The sequence below is a fragment of the Notothenia rossii genome (assembly GCF_949606895.1).
Source record: "Notothenia rossii genome assembly, chromosome: 7".
NCBI lineage: Eukaryota > Metazoa > Chordata > Actinopteri > Perciformes > Nototheniidae > Notothenia > Notothenia rossii.
Genome location: NC_136905.1, coordinates 3,341,400 through 3,360,598, shown reverse-complemented (window position 1 = coordinate 3,360,598; position 19,199 = coordinate 3,341,400). Strand labels below are relative to the sequence as shown.

Sequence of the window (19,199 nt, the reverse complement as noted above, 5' to 3'; positions counted from 1 at the left end):
ACTCACGTTGCCCCTGCGGGCGACTAAGTCCCCGCGGGCACCGTGTTGGCTACCCCTGCTCTGGACTCAGCTACATGCTCCTCACTGATGTCTTCCTACCACTCCCTGCACCCAGGTCATCAGTGATAGTAATTCATCTACTATAGTGAAATCATTCTCACACTCAACATGTAGGACTTTGTTTTAGGTAAAGCTAAAAAATTATAAACATTTCAAACTTTTAATCCTCACAAATGACTGGTAACCACAGAAACCCACAAACACGACTAGAACAGAAAGTTGAGGGCAAGTCTGAAAATCTTTAATCAGGTAATGTTGCTCTTTACAAGAACTAATGATGTTTAAAACATGTGTTGTTTCCACAGACAGAGAGCAGGGTCTCCAGTCCCCAGCTGTCTGTCTCTGAAGAGTGACGGGTCTATGTGGCCACCTCTAAACTTCAGCAATGAACCTGGACCCCCAGACAGGAAGTAAGAGTCTGTTTCTACTGTAACCAGACCTGAAGAGGATTCAGCTTTTATGTAATCGGATAATATAAACTGCTTTAATAGAATCACATGAGCACAGTACAGCAACACAGTAGAAGAGAGTAAATAAGTGGTTAATATTAACTTGGTGAGCAGGGTGTGTTTAACATTAGCTACCACAAAAGCTCTTTCCTCACAGCTACATGCTCCTCACTGATGTCTTCCTACCACTCCCTGCACCCAGGTCATCAGTGATAGTAATTAATCTACTATAGTGAAATCATTCTCACACTCAACATGTAGGACTTTGTTTTAGGTCAAGCTAAAAAATGACAAACATTTCAAACTTGTAATCCTCACAAATGACTGGTAACTACAGAAACCCTCAAATACAACTGTAGAACAGAAAGTTGAGGGCAAGTCTAAAAATCTTTAACCAGGTAATGCTGCTCTTTACAAGAACTAATGATGTTTAAAACATGTGTTGTTTCCACAGACAGAGAGCAGGGTCTCCAGTCCCCAGCTGCCTGTCTCTGAAGAGTGACGGGTCTATGTGGCCACCTCTAAACTTCAGCAATGAACCTGGACCCCCAGACAGGAAGTAAGAGTCTGTTTCTACTGTAACCTGAAGGGGATTCAGTTGTTACATCATCTGATCATATAAACTGCTTTATTTATGATAAATACATAAGGGCAGTATATTACAGAAACACAGTAAGTTTAGTTAAGTAGTAAGATAGCAGTACAGTACAGTGTAAAAGGGCTATTTCAATTTAAAACAATATGTAAAAAAAATGGAAATTGTTATCAGGCCTTCATCTTTTCTTTTTTAGAATAAGGGTTTCTGCCTGAGTGTAACCCTTTGCCAGCTCAGCATATTTCTTAAATAGTTAATAATAAGCAGTGTTGGGACAAACAAAGTAACGCGTTACTGTAGCGGAACTACTTTTTATGGTAACTAATAGCGTTACTGGTTACCTATTCCCATTAAGTAACGCCGTTATAGTTACTGTGATTTAAATGGGTGCGTTACTGCGTTACATTATGTGATGGAACTGAACCGAATCGACCTGCGGATGTAACTTACAGGCGAATACAGCCATGTCCTCTCACAGCACCATGGAAAAGTGAAAGTGACCATAGAGGAGTGATGATTGGTTAATGCGGGGTAACATTTCAGGGTAAGCCAATCAGAAACAGAGTTGGGCGGGTCTTGCCTTATGGGGAAAATACACACATGAACACTTGCTAATGCTAACACACACACACACGGCAACGCTAATCACCAGCACACACACACACACACACACACACACACACACACACACACACACACACACACACACACACACATATGAATAGGTTCCTCACCGATGTCCCTGCTCCCAGGGTTTGGACCCGACACAAAGCTAATTTTCCGCATGGTGGGATAAGATACAAAGTAAATGCAAAGACACAAATGTGTGCCTAGCCTGGAAGGAGGCAAAGACATGCAATGAGTGTTACCCACGTATAGCCGCAACTTGAACATTTGAACAAGAGATTTTTGTGACGCTCTGTGGCGAAAGCCTGTCAGTGTTGAGATTCTGCTACTGTCGTGACTGAAGTGCTGAAGATGAACCAGTAAAGGGAAACACATCAGCACCCGAGCTCCACAGTTCCTCATATTCAAATAAATAATGGCGGTGGTAGGGAAGTATGTAGGGTCTTGGCTTGGGAATTGGAAGGTCACTGGTTCGAGTCCCCGAAAGATCAACCGCTACCGAGCTGTCCCTGAGCAAGGCACCGTTCCCCCCAGGCAGCGTACATATGGCAGCCCACCGCTCCTATGCAGTATGTCCCCTCTGTGGGACGATAAAGGGTTTCTTTTTTGTAATCTTATAATTCTATGTGTAAACCAGAGTCAGATACACACAATATAGTAGCTGTTGTATTTATGACTAGATTAAGTTGAGTAGCAGCTACAATGTTAGCTTAGCCAACTTTAGTCAAACCAATCTCCATTCAGAAAACAAGCATTTCAAAAGTGTTTTATTCGTTGCGTTGCAGACAGACCTGACAAATAATTAATTCAGGCTTCTTACAGATCAGTATCATTATGTAGTTAACATTTTTGATATCCTTTTTACATGTGACTTGCTAAATACGGTGAACTTGCTGTGTCCAACTTTGAAATTATGTTTGGTTTCTTAATGAATAAGAAACCAATGATCTACCATGCGCTATAAAGGATGTGTTCATCTCAACAGACGAAAGAGGATGACATCCGGAACAAAAGCCAGACTGCAGACAGCCAGTCAGACCAGCCCTGTACAGAGTAAGTCTGAACATCTGTCTGCTGGGGTCTTCATGTCCGAAATCAGAATTCTTCCTGTTTTTGTTTTTTTTAACCCACATGTTTCCTTCTCTTTCAGCAGAACGTGGTCTGCAGGAGGTTCTAGATGAACATAGGCTCAGTCTGAGGAGGAGATGTGAACGTGTGACTGAAGGAACTGGTCAAAGTGAAACCCTCCTCAACAGCATCTTCACTGAGCTCTACATCACACAAGGCCTGAGTGAAGAGGTTAATACCCAACATGAGGTGAGGCAGCTGGACACAGCTTCCAAGAAGAAGACCCTCCATGACACTCCAATCAAGTGCCAGGACATCTTTAAAGCCTCACCTGACCAACAGACTCTCATCAGAGCGGTCCTGACCAACGGAGTCGCTGGAGTTGGAAAAACCTTCTCAGTGCAGAAGTTCACTCTGGACTGGGCCGAGGGTTTGGGAAACCAAGATGTCAGTCTGGTGATCCCGCTCTCCTTCAGGGAGCTGAACCTGATCAAAGGTGAGCAGTACAGTCTTCTCAGGCTGCTCCATGTTTTCCATCCAACCTTACAGAAGCTCACAGCAGAGCAGCTGGCTGTCTGCAAAGTGCTGCTCATCTTTGACGGCCTGGATGAAAGCAGACTTTCTCTGGACTTCAGAAACAATGACGTTGTGTCTGATGTCTCTCAGCAGTCCTCAGTCAACGTGCTGCTGACAAACCTCATCAGGGGGAAGCTGCTTCCCTCGGCTCTCGTCTGGATAACTTCCAGACCTGCAGCGGCCAATCAGATCCCTCCTGAGTGTGTGGACAGGGTGACAGAAGTACGAGGCTTCACTGACGCCCAGAAGGAGGAGTACTTCAGGAGGAGATGGAGTGATGAAGACCTGTCCAGCAGAATCATCTCTCACATCAAGAGCTCCAGGAGCCTCCACATCATGTGTCTGATCCCAGTCTTCTGCTGGATCACTGCTGCAGTTCTGGACCACATGTTGACTACAGACCAGAGAGGAGAGCTGCCCCAGACCCTCACTGACATGTACTCACACTTCCTGCTGGTCCAGACCAAGAGGAAGAAGCAGAAGTATGAAGAGGGACATGAGACGAGTCCACAGCAGCTGACGGAGGCTGACAGGGAGCTTCTCCTGAAGCTGGGGAGGCTGGCGTTTGAACATCTGGAGAAAGGAGACATCATGTTCTACCAAGAAGACCTGCAGCGCTGTGGTCTTGAGGTCACCGAGGCCTTGGTGCACTCAGGAGTTTGTACACAGATCTTCAAAAGAGAGAGTGTGATCTTCCAGAAAACAGTCTACTGCTTTGTTCATCTGAGCATTCAGGAGTTTCTGGCTGCAGTCTACATGCTGCACTGTTACACCAACAGAGACACAGAGGTACTGAAGGACTTCCTGCAGGGAGACTGGGACTATGACAACAGTGATAGCAGTGATGATAGCAGTGTTGATGATTACCCATCCCTGGATGTCTTCCTGAAAAGAGCCATGGAGAAATCCCTCAGAAGTGAAAATGGCCACCTTGACCTGTTTGTCCGCTTTCTCCACGGCCTTTCTCTGGAGTCCAACCAGAGACTGTTAGGAGGCCTGCTGGGTCGCACAGACAACAGACTAGAAATCATCCAGAGAGCCATCAGCAACCTGAAGGAGATGAGCAGTGATTATATTTATCCTGAGAGGAGCATCAACATCTTCCACTGTCTGACAGAGATGAAGGACCACTCAGTCCATCAGAAGATCACAGAGTTCCTGAAGTCAGAGAACAGATCAGAGAAGGAACTCTCTGAGATCCATTGCTCTGCTCTGGCCTACATGCTGCAGATTTCAGAGGAGGTTCTGGATGAGTTGGACCTGAAGAAGTACAACACATCAGCTGAGGGACGGCGGAGACTGATTCCAGCTGTGAGGAACTGCAGGAAAGCTGTGTAAGTCCAGATGTGATTCACTTTATTAATAAGTGCAGATCAGAAGTTTAATCCTATAAACACTATAAACATGTTGCTGTTTTAAATACTCAGAGCTAAATTAAATGATAAGTGAGCTTTTTATAGATATCAGGGAAATCAATTTATACAATTATTATTTAAGTTTATATTAAATTGTTGCAGTTTCTTCATCATTTAATCAGACACACAGGTAATACCTGATTTATATTTCATCTCTATACTTAAGATGTTTAAAATAGGATCTATATCTTTTCCCACAAATAACACTGATTGGATAATGTTTTAATGCTAATACACTGATAACATCTCTATTATGTAATATATATATGGATATAATGTTACAAATATTATAACCTAATTGGTTAAGTAGTTGTGTTTTATTGGACGCCCTCATCAGTCATGCACATCCAAATATGAATTATTTTTACATTTAAATATGAACATCTCTAATATTGTCATGGCATGTGTTTCATATCAGTTCTGTTTGGCAACACCACTGACAGTAAAGGGTAGCCAGCAGAGACAACGTTTACTTTATTAAGATTAGTATTGTTTGAATATTCCTTAAATGCATTAGATTACATTTGCTTAACTATTATTTTTTGTGAATAATCTTTGTGTAAATTTGTTTTTATTTAGTCAATTAATAAGTTAATTTAAGTCTCACTTTGCTGTCAATAAATATACGCCATGAGGGAGGATATGACATGCATGTCTATATATTGCTGGTCAATGGGACACATCTTTTTGTTGTATTGGATTTCACCGAACACTCCTTTTGAATGTAGGAAGTTTATGTTGATTGGTTATGTTGGTATGTCTGGATTGCAATATACATATTATGTGATGCAGCGCAACAACTATCACAGCCTTTGTTTGGAAAGAAATTGAGGCGAGTCAGAACCCACAACCCTGACGAAGGACAGTGGCTTTTTATTTTAGAACTGGACTAAGACACCACTACAATATTACAACGGATTGTCCTATATTGTGTTCTCAAGATGCACGATCCACTACCCATGCAGAGAATACTCCTTATGGCGATACTAATCCACATTCAAATATAGGAACTACTATCATTCCAAATATAACTGGAAAACAGCAATGGGGGGCTGACAATTAATATATATATATATATAATGTATAATAACATATACAGCTGCTCCTCCACAGGAACATTACATAATGTTTCTTTTTTATAATAAGTATTTTTGTAATATGTGTCCTGACAGCCTTACTGCCTGTGGACTCTCAAAGACTCACTGGGAAGTCGTGGCCTCAGCTCTGAAGTCCAACCCCTCCCATCTGAGAGATCTGGACCTGAGTGACAACGATGGGCAGGATTCAGATGTGAAGCTGCTGTGTTCTGGACTAAAGAGTCCAAACTGCAGACTGGAGGCTCTCAGGTCAGTTCACTCACTGTAGTTTTTGTATACATTAGGGGTGTAACGGTATACGTATTCGTACCGAAATTATTAGGTATGGGCCCTTCAGTTCGGTACACGTGTGTGAACCGTACAAATATAACGTTAAACGTAAAAAATTGAGAACGTGAACAACTTTTTGGAAGTAATCTCAGGTGCTGCGTTGCAGCATTCAGTGTAATTTGCTCACATTGGGTTCAACGTGTCATCGAGCGACCAAGTCATTTCATTGGACGAGAGGCATACTATGAGAGCTGGTCACAGGGATGCGTTCAAATGTAGTCAGTAATTTGAGGAACTGTCGAAATGGCGAACGCAGATAAAGTTGAGCATCATTGAAGTCTCCGGTTTGGGAACATTTTGGTTTCGCAGTTACGTACAAGGATGACGGACAAAGACAGGTGGACCGAACCAAAGCTGTTTGTCGGCATTCTTCAACTAAAATTGGTTACGCGGCTGGCAACACATCAAACTTGCACACTCATTTGAAAAGGCATCACCCGAACGTGAATATCACCGGTACCAAAAGAAAAAAGACTGAAGTGCAAACCCAACTCCCGCTAGCATTTAAGCCTCCACCACTCGCAACAAGTTCAGACCGAGCCAAAGCTATTACAAACGCCAAATATCCTTATGTTTCCATGTTAGCAAAGCACTACCTGGCTGTATCTGCTACCTCTGTCCCTAGAGAGGGTGTTCTCCACAGCAGGAGACATTGTTAGTGCCAGCAGATCTGCCCTTTCAGCAAGCAATGTGGACAAGTTCATCTTTCTTTAAAAAAAACATGAAAATACAATGACAAGCAAGTCCTAATGTCAAACTGGCTGCTTAGGTACTAGTACAGTACAGTTCAAATACACATTATTTCAGTTCATCGAAATGCTGCACCTTAATGTTTACTTTATTATATTTTTTATTTATTTGAGTGAATACATTATTCACAGTTCACTGAAAAAAATTATTTAATGTTTTGTGATAATTTTTTCTGCTGTACCTAAAACGTACCGAACCGTGACCTAAAAACCGAGGTACGTACTGAACCGAAATGTTTGTGAACCGTTACACCCCTAGCAGTGCATGACATTAAGGATTTTGGGAGATGGCCCTGTGGGCCATCTAAACTAATTTACAGATGGCCCTGAGCCCAATAGAGATTGCCCTGAAAAATACGCGCGGAAGGGTTTGGGGGGCCTCCCCCTAGAACATTTGGATTTTTGCAGGTCTTAGATGCTGTCTGGTGCATTCTCTAGACTGAATTATAAGATGAACCACCACAATATTACAATTTCAATTGTATTCTTAATTTCACTTGTTTGTGTTTGTTTGTGTTTGCTCGCTTGCATGCCCTGCATAGCTATAATAAATACTTAAGTTGTTGGTCAAGACACTTTCCATCTGATGAAGGCAAATGCCTTCCCAGATGTAAAAAAGTAGAAAACATTACATGCAGCTATAACTGCCAAAACAAACATTATTTATGCTATTATGGCCCCTGTTAAAAATGTTTGTAATGTTATCTACTGTAAGTTGGTCGAATGAATGCCTCCTCATCCAGAAGCTGACCGAGCAGCCGAGTGCATCCGCGAAGCACACACAATGGCGACGTCAGAGTTCCCGTTAGCAAGCAAATCGAAATCTCTTCGGTCAAAATAATTTCCCTTTAGCGCAATACTGCTTCAGTTGCGCCACTTATGTGACAGACAAGAAGAGTATGTGACAGACAAGAGTAGTCCATTCTAATGTGTAACACTTAATGTGGAGAAAGAGATGTGCTGTGTGGGTTGATTGTGCGTTGATCTGTTGGTAATGCCTCGGAGTTCCGGTAGGCATGTAAACAAATGCATAATGCTGCGCTATACTTTGTGGCCTCACCCGGTTGCATAGCGACACTTATTGTTTAGGTCACGGTGTCTTTTAATAAGCAGGTAGTCATATCATTAGCTAGAACTAGCTGGATCTGATCGATATGGACATAAGCGAGTGAAGTCTAATCTGACGGGAGAGAGAGATCAGAGTCGACACGCAGCTCTGCATGATCACATGCAGCAGTGAGCGGACAAAACACACACTTCAGGTTAGAATATCACACGTAGCTATTTTAATCACCTCTCAAACTACCTAAACTAGTTATAGATATGTTTAGTTTTACTGTCGGGTCACTCATTACTGGATCCGCGATCTGCATGAGACTGGTATAATAGATTGCCCGATCGGGCAACCAGCAGGTGAGGCTTCATGGCCCGAGCTAAATACTAGATGGCCCCGGGCCATCGGGCAGTCCTTAATGTCGAGCCCTGCCTAGAATACATATATATTTGTTTAGAACTAGCTTCTGTGAGGGAGATGAATGAGGTTGTTAAAGATCTGATGATCGAGAAAAACTGCTGCAGAGTTTGAGCTTGGATTATGAAGGATTCGTTTCTACATCATTGTTGACATCTAAACTTTCTACAGTTCTGAATCGTTAATTAAACCTTAAATATTTCAAACAGGATAATGATTTTTTAAAGTTAAATGATTAATCTTTACAGAGATCAGCTGTGCTGCTCTGGCCTCAGCTCTGAAATCCAATCAAGTTGACTTTCAGCAGAATAAATAGTTCTTTGGTGACCGTTCCTTTAAATGTTTTTAGAGATGATGTAATAAAAGCCTGATATTATGATGATCACAATAACAGAATGAGAGTCACTGTAATTCAGGGAAAAGCTCATTGATTAGAACGCAGTAATTTTGAGCTACACATATTAAACCTGAACATCTGATTGGATTATAAATGTATTTTTATCCTCATCATGTTTTCTTTATTCAGACTGCAGCACTGCAGCTTGTCAGAGATCAGCTGTGCTGCTCTGATCTCAGCTCTGAAGTCCAACCCCTCCCGTCTGAGATTTCTGGACCTGAGAAACAACGAGCTGCAGGATTCAGGAGTGGAGCTGCCTAGAGATCCTCTGGAGAGTCCAGACTGTAGACTGTAGACCCTCAGGTCAGTAAGGGGTCTCTGCTGGTTCAGCAGTATTGTATTAAACACAGGGAGGTGTTTCTCTCACTGGGGAAACAGATCAGTGATGTTACCCACTGACTGCAGTTTCTCATTTTCTCATCTTATTTACCTTTCATTATTCCACTAACAATATATTGTAAGTTGACAATGCAAAGCCACATAAGTGTTCAGATTTTTAACAGATATACAAGATTTACAGAAGAGTGGAAAAAGGTAGTCTGTTTTGTTTTCCTGTCATGTGTTTAGTTTCTAGATTAATGACCAGTTATTTCCTGTAATGCAGCTGAGAGCTGAGGGGGTCAGTCTTAGGTCGCGTTCACACCTGCCTTGTATAGTCCGGTTCAATCGAACCCTGGTGCGTTCAACCGCTTGGTGCGTTTCGTTTGTGTCGGTGTGAACGCAGTCCGAGACCTCTGAAGTGAACTAAACAACCGGACTCTGGTCCGCTTAAAAGAGGTGGTCTCGGACCGCTTGCAAGTGAACTCTGGAGTGGTTCATAGCTGGTGTGAACGCAGTCCGCACCAAAACATAGGAAGCGTAGTATTTACGAGTCACAAGAACGCGGATATCTTCAAAATCTTTAGCGAAGGAGTGAAGCAGAATGAAGAGTTGAACAGTGTCGTGTAAAGTACAAATGCTCCGTCAGCTATACATAAAAGTAAGAACACCTGTCGTCGGTGAAACCTCCTCCTGACTGCAGGACGTCTCTCATTATATGTGTTATAATGTTTTTTAACGCACGTCGTCTGATTATATAATCATATGCGGGCATAGGCGGCACGTGAGGCTCAGGTTTGGGAAGGCTAAATAACTTGTTTTACCTGACGCTGCCCGCCTCCGGCATCTACAGAACAGAGATCAACTCAGTGAAAGCACGGGCACCACCTGATCAGAGCTCAGTGTGCGGAGTTTAAATCTATTAAGTATAAAGGAAATACAGTTTAAACTGCCGTATGCAGAGAAGATGCCGACGTGTCGCACTTATCATTCATATCACATCATCAATCAGATAATCGATCATATCACATCATAATGTATCATATATCTCCTTATCTGAGTCAGCTGAGCCGTATCTGGCCGTGCAACACTCACAGTGTCACATACTGTATGCAGAAGTATTATTTGAAGCAACACATTAAGTTGACGAAACACTCGAGTCAAATGTAATGAAAGTCAGATCGTGTCTTAGACGGGGCAGTGATATCATAAACCTGTTAATGTACGCATTCAAACACTTGTTCTGTTACCAGCTGTATTCACCTTGCAGGTGCAGCTATGTGGCTTTGATCCTGGATAAAGTGTTTAAGTCATGAATGTTTAAAGTTCATATTTGTCTAATATCAGTTTACTTTTCATTAATGAAGTATGACGTTGCGCTCGGCTACACTTGTCCCTGTTTGTGATTGGTCAAATGTAGCTAACCCCGCCCCTCTCACTTGAACGCGCTCTCAGCTGGAGAGAGAAGCCCTGGCTTGATTTACCGAGTTGATAACCAGCGTCGAAGGACCGCTTAGCGAGAGCGCGTGTGTTAGGGTTAGTTAAGATATCATAACTCAAACGTATCCAGGGTCTGTTGAGCTGCCTTCGTAGTGCAGGGCACAGGTGGCTGCGTAGCAGCGCTAATGTCAAAGACACAAACATTATACATAATATTTTTCTTTTACCATGCAGTGACAAAAATATTTGGGAAGTCTTCCCTAGCCTACAGTACCCGCCGCCCCTGTATGCGGGCCACTAGAGTCTGTTGATTTGATCTCCAGATTAACATCAGCATGAGAACAACCTGCCGAAAGGGCCGATGCTCCATGCCGGGATTTGCGTTTGTACCCCCTTAATGTCTGACCAATGGTTGAACAGCATTTCCGAGCACATGACTTGTGTTTAAAGTTTATAGTCGTTTGAGTTTTCCCGTGTAAACTCAAACCGAACCTTCTGAAAAATGAAACAATGTAACAAACTGTGGTCTGGTGCGCAGCAGAGAGCGGACTATTAGGTGTGAATGAGACCTTAGTGTTTTAGATCAGTCAGGACTCTGAAGCTGACTAACTCATAGAACAAACAATTATTTGAAATTGGATCTAAAACGGTTGGACTGTGTTCATCCCTACAGGATCAGAGATGGTGAGACGATCAGAACCAAGATCCAGAAGACCTGTGAGTACTGAAACTATATCCTCCATTCACTTCCACCTAACAGCACCTCCCTTCTTGTTCACACTCCGGTCACTTCACACATCGACTACTGCAACTCTCTTCTCTTTGGTCTCCCTCTCAAGTCCATCCACAAATTTCAACTGGTCCAAAACTCTGCCGCCCGCATCATCCCCAGAACCCCCTCCATTAAGCACATCAGTCCTGTTCTTCAGCAACTTCACTGGCTGCCTGTCAAATACTAGAGTATAAGATTCTGCTACTCACCTTTAAGGCTATCCACAACCTCACTCCTCTGATCCTAAATGAGCATGTCCTCATAGAACAACCACAATACTAAAATCATTTTTTATTCATTATTAACTAAAAACTCAATTACAGGGATTGTTGAGAGGCGGACATAGAGACCAACTCACTGAGGAGCTGGCTGGATGTGGGTGTAGTGGGTTGCTCTTAAGGTACGGACGCACCAACCCGATTATCGGCGTTGGTGGGCATCAGGCCGACGATGAGCGTCGACACGCCCTACTCGGATTGGTGTGTCCTGCACCGTCGGGTCTTTTCAGCCGAGCCCACGCCTTTTTGGTCGGCCAAAGGTAGTCGGCGAAAAGAAATCACTCTGATTGGCTGAGTTAGCGAATCAGTGCATGAGAAGCTAAACGGAAGTGAGGGACCCAAACAAATGATTAAGAAGGCAAATCTGAGATTTCATTTAACTCCAACTCCAGAAAGCAACAGAGGGAAGATTTAATTTTATTCCCGGGCTGATTTTTATTCCCAGTCCGCCACTGAACGTAACTATTATGTAAGGTATATATATACTAACTGTGTCACAGCCCAGTCACAGTTGAATTTACCTCCACTTTGACTCCTACAAATTACAAAAAATGCCAAATAACATTTGGTATATTGTAACTCCACAACAAAACAATATACCTAAAGCACATCCCTCCTTCCTCTCTGATTTCACTGAACTCCTCACACTCGCTTCATCCCTCACACACACCAAAACATGGCACCACGATCTCAAAGAACTGGCTTCCCGTCTCCCACTGCATCTGCTACAAAATACTGGTCCTCCCAAACAAAGCCCCTCCACCATCTGCCTTTTTTTAAACTAGGGAGTACTACCAGGATTACAATGTGACGATGCATTTCAAAATGAACAGCGATATGTTACGAGGTTCATGCGTGAACAGTACAACACTTGTGAAGCTCCAGGACAGAGAAATGTTTACATAATTCAGAGGTGATAGTGTGGACACAGAGTCAGGGTTTTTTACAGTTAATTTTTATTTTAAGGAAATATCATATACCTCAAACCACATTTTTCATTTTTTTAGCAAGAATTAAAACAATATAATATCACTATTAAAAACACAATTCTGTATTTGATAAACATTTAAACTAAAATATGAAGCTACATTTTTTAAATGTAATTGTTTATAACTTTATATATTTCTACCGCTGATGTGAACTTGTTTGTGTACAAAATATATGATGTCCATATTCTTGAAAACAAACTAACAAGTGAAGCGACGGGAGCTAATCTTCCGGAAGTTCCAAGAACGCTTTCACCGGGGAACATTTCAAAATGAAATCTCACAGAGGAGAAACAGCATCACCGGTCAGAGCAAGCTTCACCTGCCAGCTGTCAAATACTCTCTTTATCCGAGGGGTCTCTATTGGAACGTTTTAAGTAAATTAAAGACCTATCTTATTAATTTGGCTTTTCATTTTAGTGGTATCACTTTTTATGTTTTATTGTTTAGTGGTTCTCTGATCTAACTTTTTCTGTTTTCTTTTTGATGTTCCTCACTCTTTATTGTTGTGTTGTCTTCTCTTTTATGTTACAAGAATACATTAGTAAAAGCAATTGGTATTTATTGTCTATTGTCTTTGTTGGCATACTAATAATGATTTTCTCTCTACTGCCTGCAGTGCACTGATGATCCACCAGAGGGCAGAAGACCTGTGTCAGATTGAATACAACAGGATTTCCAGGAAAGTTCTGGTCCTTTTGATGACGTAGAGGTCTCAGAAAACTCATGTTGCAAATATGATCAACAAAAGGAACCAGAAAAAACTGCTTCAATCTTTTTATATACATTTGGACTTTTGGACTTCACAATGCTCTGGAGTAATTGGAAATGTTCAAGGCAGAAACATTCCTACGTTTATTGCATTTCTAAATGGCCAGACAGTGTAATGTATTACGAGGATTTGAACCAGTGCTTCACATCTTGACTCTTGCAGGCCAGAGTAGTTCGAGTTGTTCGACTAAAAATGAAAAGAAAAGGGAATGTCGCTAATTTCTTTAGCTCAAAAAATCAGAGAACTGAAAATGAGGACAAGAGAGAGGGAAATGAAAAAGGAGAGGAGAGTACACTGGAGAGGCCAGGCGGGTCAGAACATGAGAAGGCCACAGAAGGAGATGAAGATATGGATAGAGAGGAAGAGGATGTGAGAAATTAAGAAGAGGACTCAGACTCAAGGACAGGAAGTGAGAAGGAGGCAGAGGGCAGAGGGCAGGAAGTGAGAGGTGGCAGAGGGCAGGAAGTGAGAGTGGCATAGCGGCATAGCAAGGCATGTCACTCACATACAACGTCATGTAAAATAACATGTTAACTCCTACTTTATGTTGTATGTGTTATATAGGATTACTTGCGTAAAGATTTACAAATGCGTCTTATTGTATTAGTGATTATGATCAAACCAAAGATATAAAACATGTTAGAGTACTACTTGTATCTTACCTGCCGTTTTATATTTTTTATCGAGAAATGATTGCAATTCTTGTATTATTTTTATTTTGCTGAAACTTTTATGTTTTAAAATATGCACAGTCTCACATCCTCCCACGCCCCCCTGCCAAAACCTCTTGCCCCCCCCTTTGCTACCCCATGTAACGTTGTCTAGATCCGCCACTGGTCTCCCCTCATGTTTATCTGACACTGTGCAGAGGTACATGGTTTAATCACACTTATAGACATGCAATGAAGAAAGAAGCTGCACACTTCATTGAGACTTTGAATGCTTATTTTATGATATGTAAAGGTATGCAGCTTTTATCCTCAACAAGCAGAGACCGGCCCTTTAAATGGCAAAACGGAACCAAAATAAATGAATGAAAAAAAAACGTAATTTCATACTTTGCTTCCTTTCTTGCCTCTTGAATGTGTCATTAGACCTCATATTTCCTATCAGTGTGTTCTCCCTCACACACTGCTGTTAATGTGTCTCTACTTTAAAGAGTCCTCTCCTGCTGATGTTCAGGTGTATATCAGTATGTAGTGTCTCTACTTTAAAGAGTCCTCTCCTGCTGATGTTCAGGTGTATATCAGTATGTAGTGCCTCTACTTTAAAGAGTCCTCTCCTGCTGATGTTCAGGTGTATATCAGTATGTAGTGTCTCTATTTTAAAGAGTTCTCTCCTGCTGATGTTCAGGTGTATATCAGTATGTAGTGTCTCTACTTTAAAGAGTCCTCTCCTGCTGATGTTCAGGTGTATATCAGTATGTAGTGTCTCTACTTTAAAGAGTCCTCTCCTGCTGATGTTCAGGTGTATATCAGTATGTAGTGCCTCTACTTTAAAGAGTCCTCTCCTGCTGATGTTCAGGTGTATATCAGTATGTAGTGTCTCTACTTTAAAGAGTCCTCTCCTGCTGATGTTCAGGTGTATATCAGTATGTAGTGTCTCTACTTTAAAGAGTCCTCTCCTGCTGATGTTCAGGTGTATATCAGTATGTAGTGTCTCTACTTTAAAGAGTCCTCTCCTGCTGATGTTCAGGTGTATATCAGTATGTAGTGTCTCTACTTTAAAGAGTCCTCTCCTGCTGATGTTCAGGTGTATATCAGTATTTAGTGTCTCTACTTTAAAGAGTCCTCTCCTGCTGATGTTCAGGTGTATATCAGTATGTAGTGTCTCTACTTTAAAGAGTCCTCTCCTGCTGATGTTCAGGTGTATATCAGTATGTAGTGTCTCTACTTTAAAGAGTCCTCTCCTGCTGATGTTCAGGTGTATATCAGTATTTAGTGTCTCTACTTTAAAGAGTCCTCTCCTGCTGATGTTCAGGTGTATATCAGTATGTAGTGTCTCTACTTTAAAGAGTCCTCTCCTCCTGATGTTCAGGTGTATATCAGTATGTAGTGTCTCTACTTTAAAGAGTCCTCTCCTGCTGATGTTCAGGTGTATATCAGTATGTAGTGTCTCTACTTTAAAGAGTCCTCTCCTGCTGATGTTCAGGTGTATATCAGTATGTAGTGTCTCTACTTTAAAGAGTCCTCTCCTCCTGATGTTCAGGTGTATGTAGTGTCTCTGCTTAGAACATATAGTTAAACAAAACAAGAATATAACTTGTTGGAGGTTTGTTGCCCTGTTTGACTAATGAGAGGAAACTATATAATGATTTCCACTTTCGTGTGTGTGTGGCTTTTGAGATTGACACAGGAGAGTTATTATACTGACTGACAGCCCACTGAGCTGTGAGCATGAACTCTTGTGGTTGAATATTGAAGCCGGAGTCATTATCTCCATTGTGAAGCCTCTGAAAATTGAAAGACAGTTTCTGAATGCGAGTTTAAATTAAAAGAATATCTGACGTCCAAGAGGCAGAGAATGACCCAGAGGATAGGCTCCTATTATACTGCAGGAGTGACATGAGAGCTGGAAAGATAGATTGACAGAACATGTCCAAGAAACTATTTTGAAATCTATTCAGTAATTTAGCACTTGTTCCCTCGTCTGGAAGTCGATGGTTTTCTGAAAGATAGTTAGGTTGTTCGAAGGTCTGTGGTTTACACAAGCTGAAGAGATTTATATTCTACCACGTAAAATAATTCAGTAAATACCCCACTGGTGAATTTAAACAGCGGTATCTAACAAGTGTCTAAACGAGACGACTAGACCTCATCACGCACAACATTAGCCGAGTTTAGTTTAGCGTGGTGACGTGAAGTCATGTGACCGTGCTGTAGTTCCTTTATAGCCCAACATTTACTGTTTACTTACTAAAGTTCATTACATTTGCTGCAAACTTGTTAAAAACTATAAAGTAAGCCATATCATTTGTCAAATTTCAAACTTTTTTAGCTGCAGACTTAAACCGTAGCCCCGGTCTGACATGCGAGTGTGACGTAGGATTAATATCCCTTCAAAGTGACCTCCATGATTACTGCTATTATCCTTCATTATAATCTGAATAGCGCTCGCTGTGATCACCGGTCACTCACAGTTTGTCTTCAGGCTCATGATGATCTCCATTTCTATTTTGAATATCATCAAGAGAGAAGCGCTATTGTCAACGGGGGGAGCCTCGCTGCGGGGAAATTCGACAGATGGCCAGTCCGCCCTTTAAAAATGTCTATGCACACGTTACTATTAATAATAATAAAACAAATAAAATAAAAAATTGTGTTTTGTTTTTCTTTTATTTATTTTTATTTGTAAACACCTCGCGACCCCCACTTTGGGAACCCCTGGATTAGACGACCATCGCAGAGTAAACTCATGTTTTTTTATTATCCAAGGCATGGTCGGCTCTAGAACAAATCGAATGGGGGGGAAATCATTTACCAAGGGGGGGCACACACTGCCGTCAACAACCAAAACACCAACACAACTTCAATTTCAAAACCCATGCTGTAAAGTCTCTTGTTTTCACACACATTGCAGGGATGTAGTACTATTTTATAGCGCACCTATGACTTGTGCATACATGCACGGTTGTGGCACGACCACCAAAACAGAAACATATGGACATAGGCCACCATATAAAAAGTGTGCAAATGTATTTAGTATCCTATCCACGTGAACATGTTTTAGGTGGAGGCTGGACCTAACCTCCTCTAGGAGGGTCTGGGGGCATGCTCCCGCGGGAAGATTATTTTTAAAATATTGAAGTTAAATGCATCAATCTGGTGCACTCTGAGAGCTAAATGTAGAGATCTATGGATAGCCTACATCTCTCAGCACCCATATGAAACAGAACTGTAAACAGATGTACTTTTTCTTTACTAATCACTCCCCTTTCAAACTGTATTCTTGTGTTACTGTCCTATAGTATTTCATACCCGTTTTTCATTTATTCTCTTATTTTTTAATAACTATAATTATCATATAAAGGTGTTCCTCGCAAACACTTGTTTACATAAATGGTGACCAAACCGTTTGAGACCCACTGAGATAACCTACACTAAAGTGAACTATCTAAACACTGAGAGAGTCCTTACCTCACTGAGCTGAGGTTATACGGTCCTCTCAGTCTGACAGGAGAGGACTCTCCTCCACCTTGGTGTAGAAACAGCTCTTTATATCCGTTAGCATAGCTAGCTAACCAGATGCTAACAACAACATTCCACGTTACCGCTCGCGCACTCACAAAATGCGCTCGTGCCACACACGCACAGAGCCGAGCTTGAATGAAACACAGAGACCCAGATGTACTTGTACTGTATATCATATTATTTTCGATGGCTTTACTGTATAATCAGTGTAACAGATTAACAGCCACTGGGCTCTCATCTAAACACAGCCACGTAATGATAACAAAACAAAGGTCGGGGGTCATTGGTCAAGCAACACACGAATCAGAGAGCAGCAGTGAGCACACCTTTAGTGGAAACGTTTTCACTTATATGGTAAAAAAATCGGTGGTGGCGAAGTCGATAGGGACTTGGCTTGGCAACTGGAAGGTCACCAGTTCAAGTCCTGGCAAGACCAAGTGCTACCGATCGGGCGATGTTCAAAATGGCAGCACACTGCTCCTAACACTAGGATGGGTCAAATGCAGAGAAACAATTTCCCCACAGGGATTAATAAAGTATAGAAAAATAAGAAAAACGGCAAAGTGGCAAGGCTTGCCCACCCTGCGTTGGGGGGGGCACAGTGACTCATTTGGGGGGGCATGACCCGAGAATGACCCCCCATGACGCCGACCCTGATCCAAGGCATCTTATACCTGTTCTTTCTGTGTGAACGTAGTAACCCCTCTTGACAGTTTTGACTCGATTAAAGCATTTGATGATGTTTCTTAACAAAATATCACTACTTGCAAAATAGGGTTGATAATAAATACCACTATTTTATTCAGAAAAAGTGCAAAAAGACAACAGTCCGGCTTTAAGAAATACATTATTTATATTTAATGTTTACTCAAAGCTTTCTGGAGGGCTTCGTATTAAACGATGGTTACATTCAGATTGAAGCCCTTTGTTTTAGAAATAATTAAAATGACCTTCAAACATCAACAGAGACACAAATCTAACACCCATGACAAAACCAGAGAAAAGGAGAGAACAGGTCTTTTGTTCAGCTGTCACAACATGGTTTGAATTTCCTGACACATCTGCAGCTTTGAAGTCACACCTGAAACTAAAATAAAAAGAAAGGTCCACGTAAAAACGTTCTCTCTTAAAGACGACAGACAAATCCAATCAATGGGCTTATTTAAAAAATGTGATCATGACTCCTTCTGGTGATACTGCGGCCCATTCCCAAACCGCCCCCTACACCCTACCCCCTACCCCTCCGTTTGCGCGTTCACGCGGAGGGTCCGCCACATTGAGGGCTGTTCCAAACCAACGAGTGTGGAGCGGTGTGGAGGGGGAGTGGGCTATCAAGCCCTCAAACAGGGAGTCTGAAGCGGTGCTGACTTGAGACCTGCTTGAGACCAGTCTCTACCTGACCGGAGTCACGCTGTGTGTGTCTGTCAGGAAACAGTATTTCCAGCAAACATCCACTGATAAACTGCGATGTTAACAACCTCATGATAACCTCATGTTTTAACTTAGGATCATACCTGTGATTAGTCTAGAAAAAGGTAAATGTGTATTTTATTATGAAGTTGACTGTTGCAGAAACTAAGAAGCTTATAAACATCAGGTTTAAAACTAA

At 41.8% G+C, this 19,199-nt stretch overlaps 1 protein-coding gene across 3 annotated transcripts; it reads left to right on the top strand.

Annotated features, from left to right (window-relative positions):
- Positions 1–371: 371 nt before the first annotated feature.
- Positions 372–14,455, top strand: LOC307047697 (protein NLRC3-like). 3 transcript variants are annotated; one of them, XM_079694815.1, is made up of 9 exons: positions 372–470; positions 964–1,068; positions 2,717–2,784; positions 2,882–4,709; positions 5,963–6,136; positions 8,964–9,137; positions 11,266–11,309; positions 13,248–13,848; positions 13,881–14,455. In XM_079694815.1, the coding sequence occupies exons 1-6, from the start codon at positions 421–423 to the stop codon at positions 9,127–9,129; spliced, it is 2,391 nt and encodes a 796-aa protein (XP_079550941.1). In that variant the 5' UTR covers positions 372–420; the 3' UTR covers positions 9,130–9,137; positions 11,266–11,309; positions 13,248–13,848; positions 13,881–14,455. The 3 variants fall into 3 exon arrangements, with proteins under 3 accessions (XP_079550941.1, XP_079550942.1, XP_079550940.1); XM_079694816.1 differs by having other exon boundaries at positions 2,885–4,709; positions 13,248–14,455; XM_079694814.1 differs by having other exon boundaries at positions 13,248–14,455.
- Positions 14,456–19,199: the final 4,744 nt, after the last annotated feature.

Excerpts from the sequence above, each read along its gene's own strand:
- LOC307047697 (XM_079694815.1), top strand. The coding sequence starts at position 421 with ATGTGGCCACCTCTAAACTTCAGCAATGAACCTGGACCCCCAGACAGG. Across the intron at positions 471-963 it reads CCTGGACCCCCAGACAGGAA|ACAGAGAGCAGGGTCTCCAG; the intron begins GTAAGAGTCTGT and ends TTGTTTCCACAG. Across the intron at positions 6,137-8,963 it reads TGCAGACTGGAGGCTCTCAG|ACTGCAGCACTGCAGCTTGT; the intron begins GTCAGTTCACTC and ends TTCTTTATTCAG.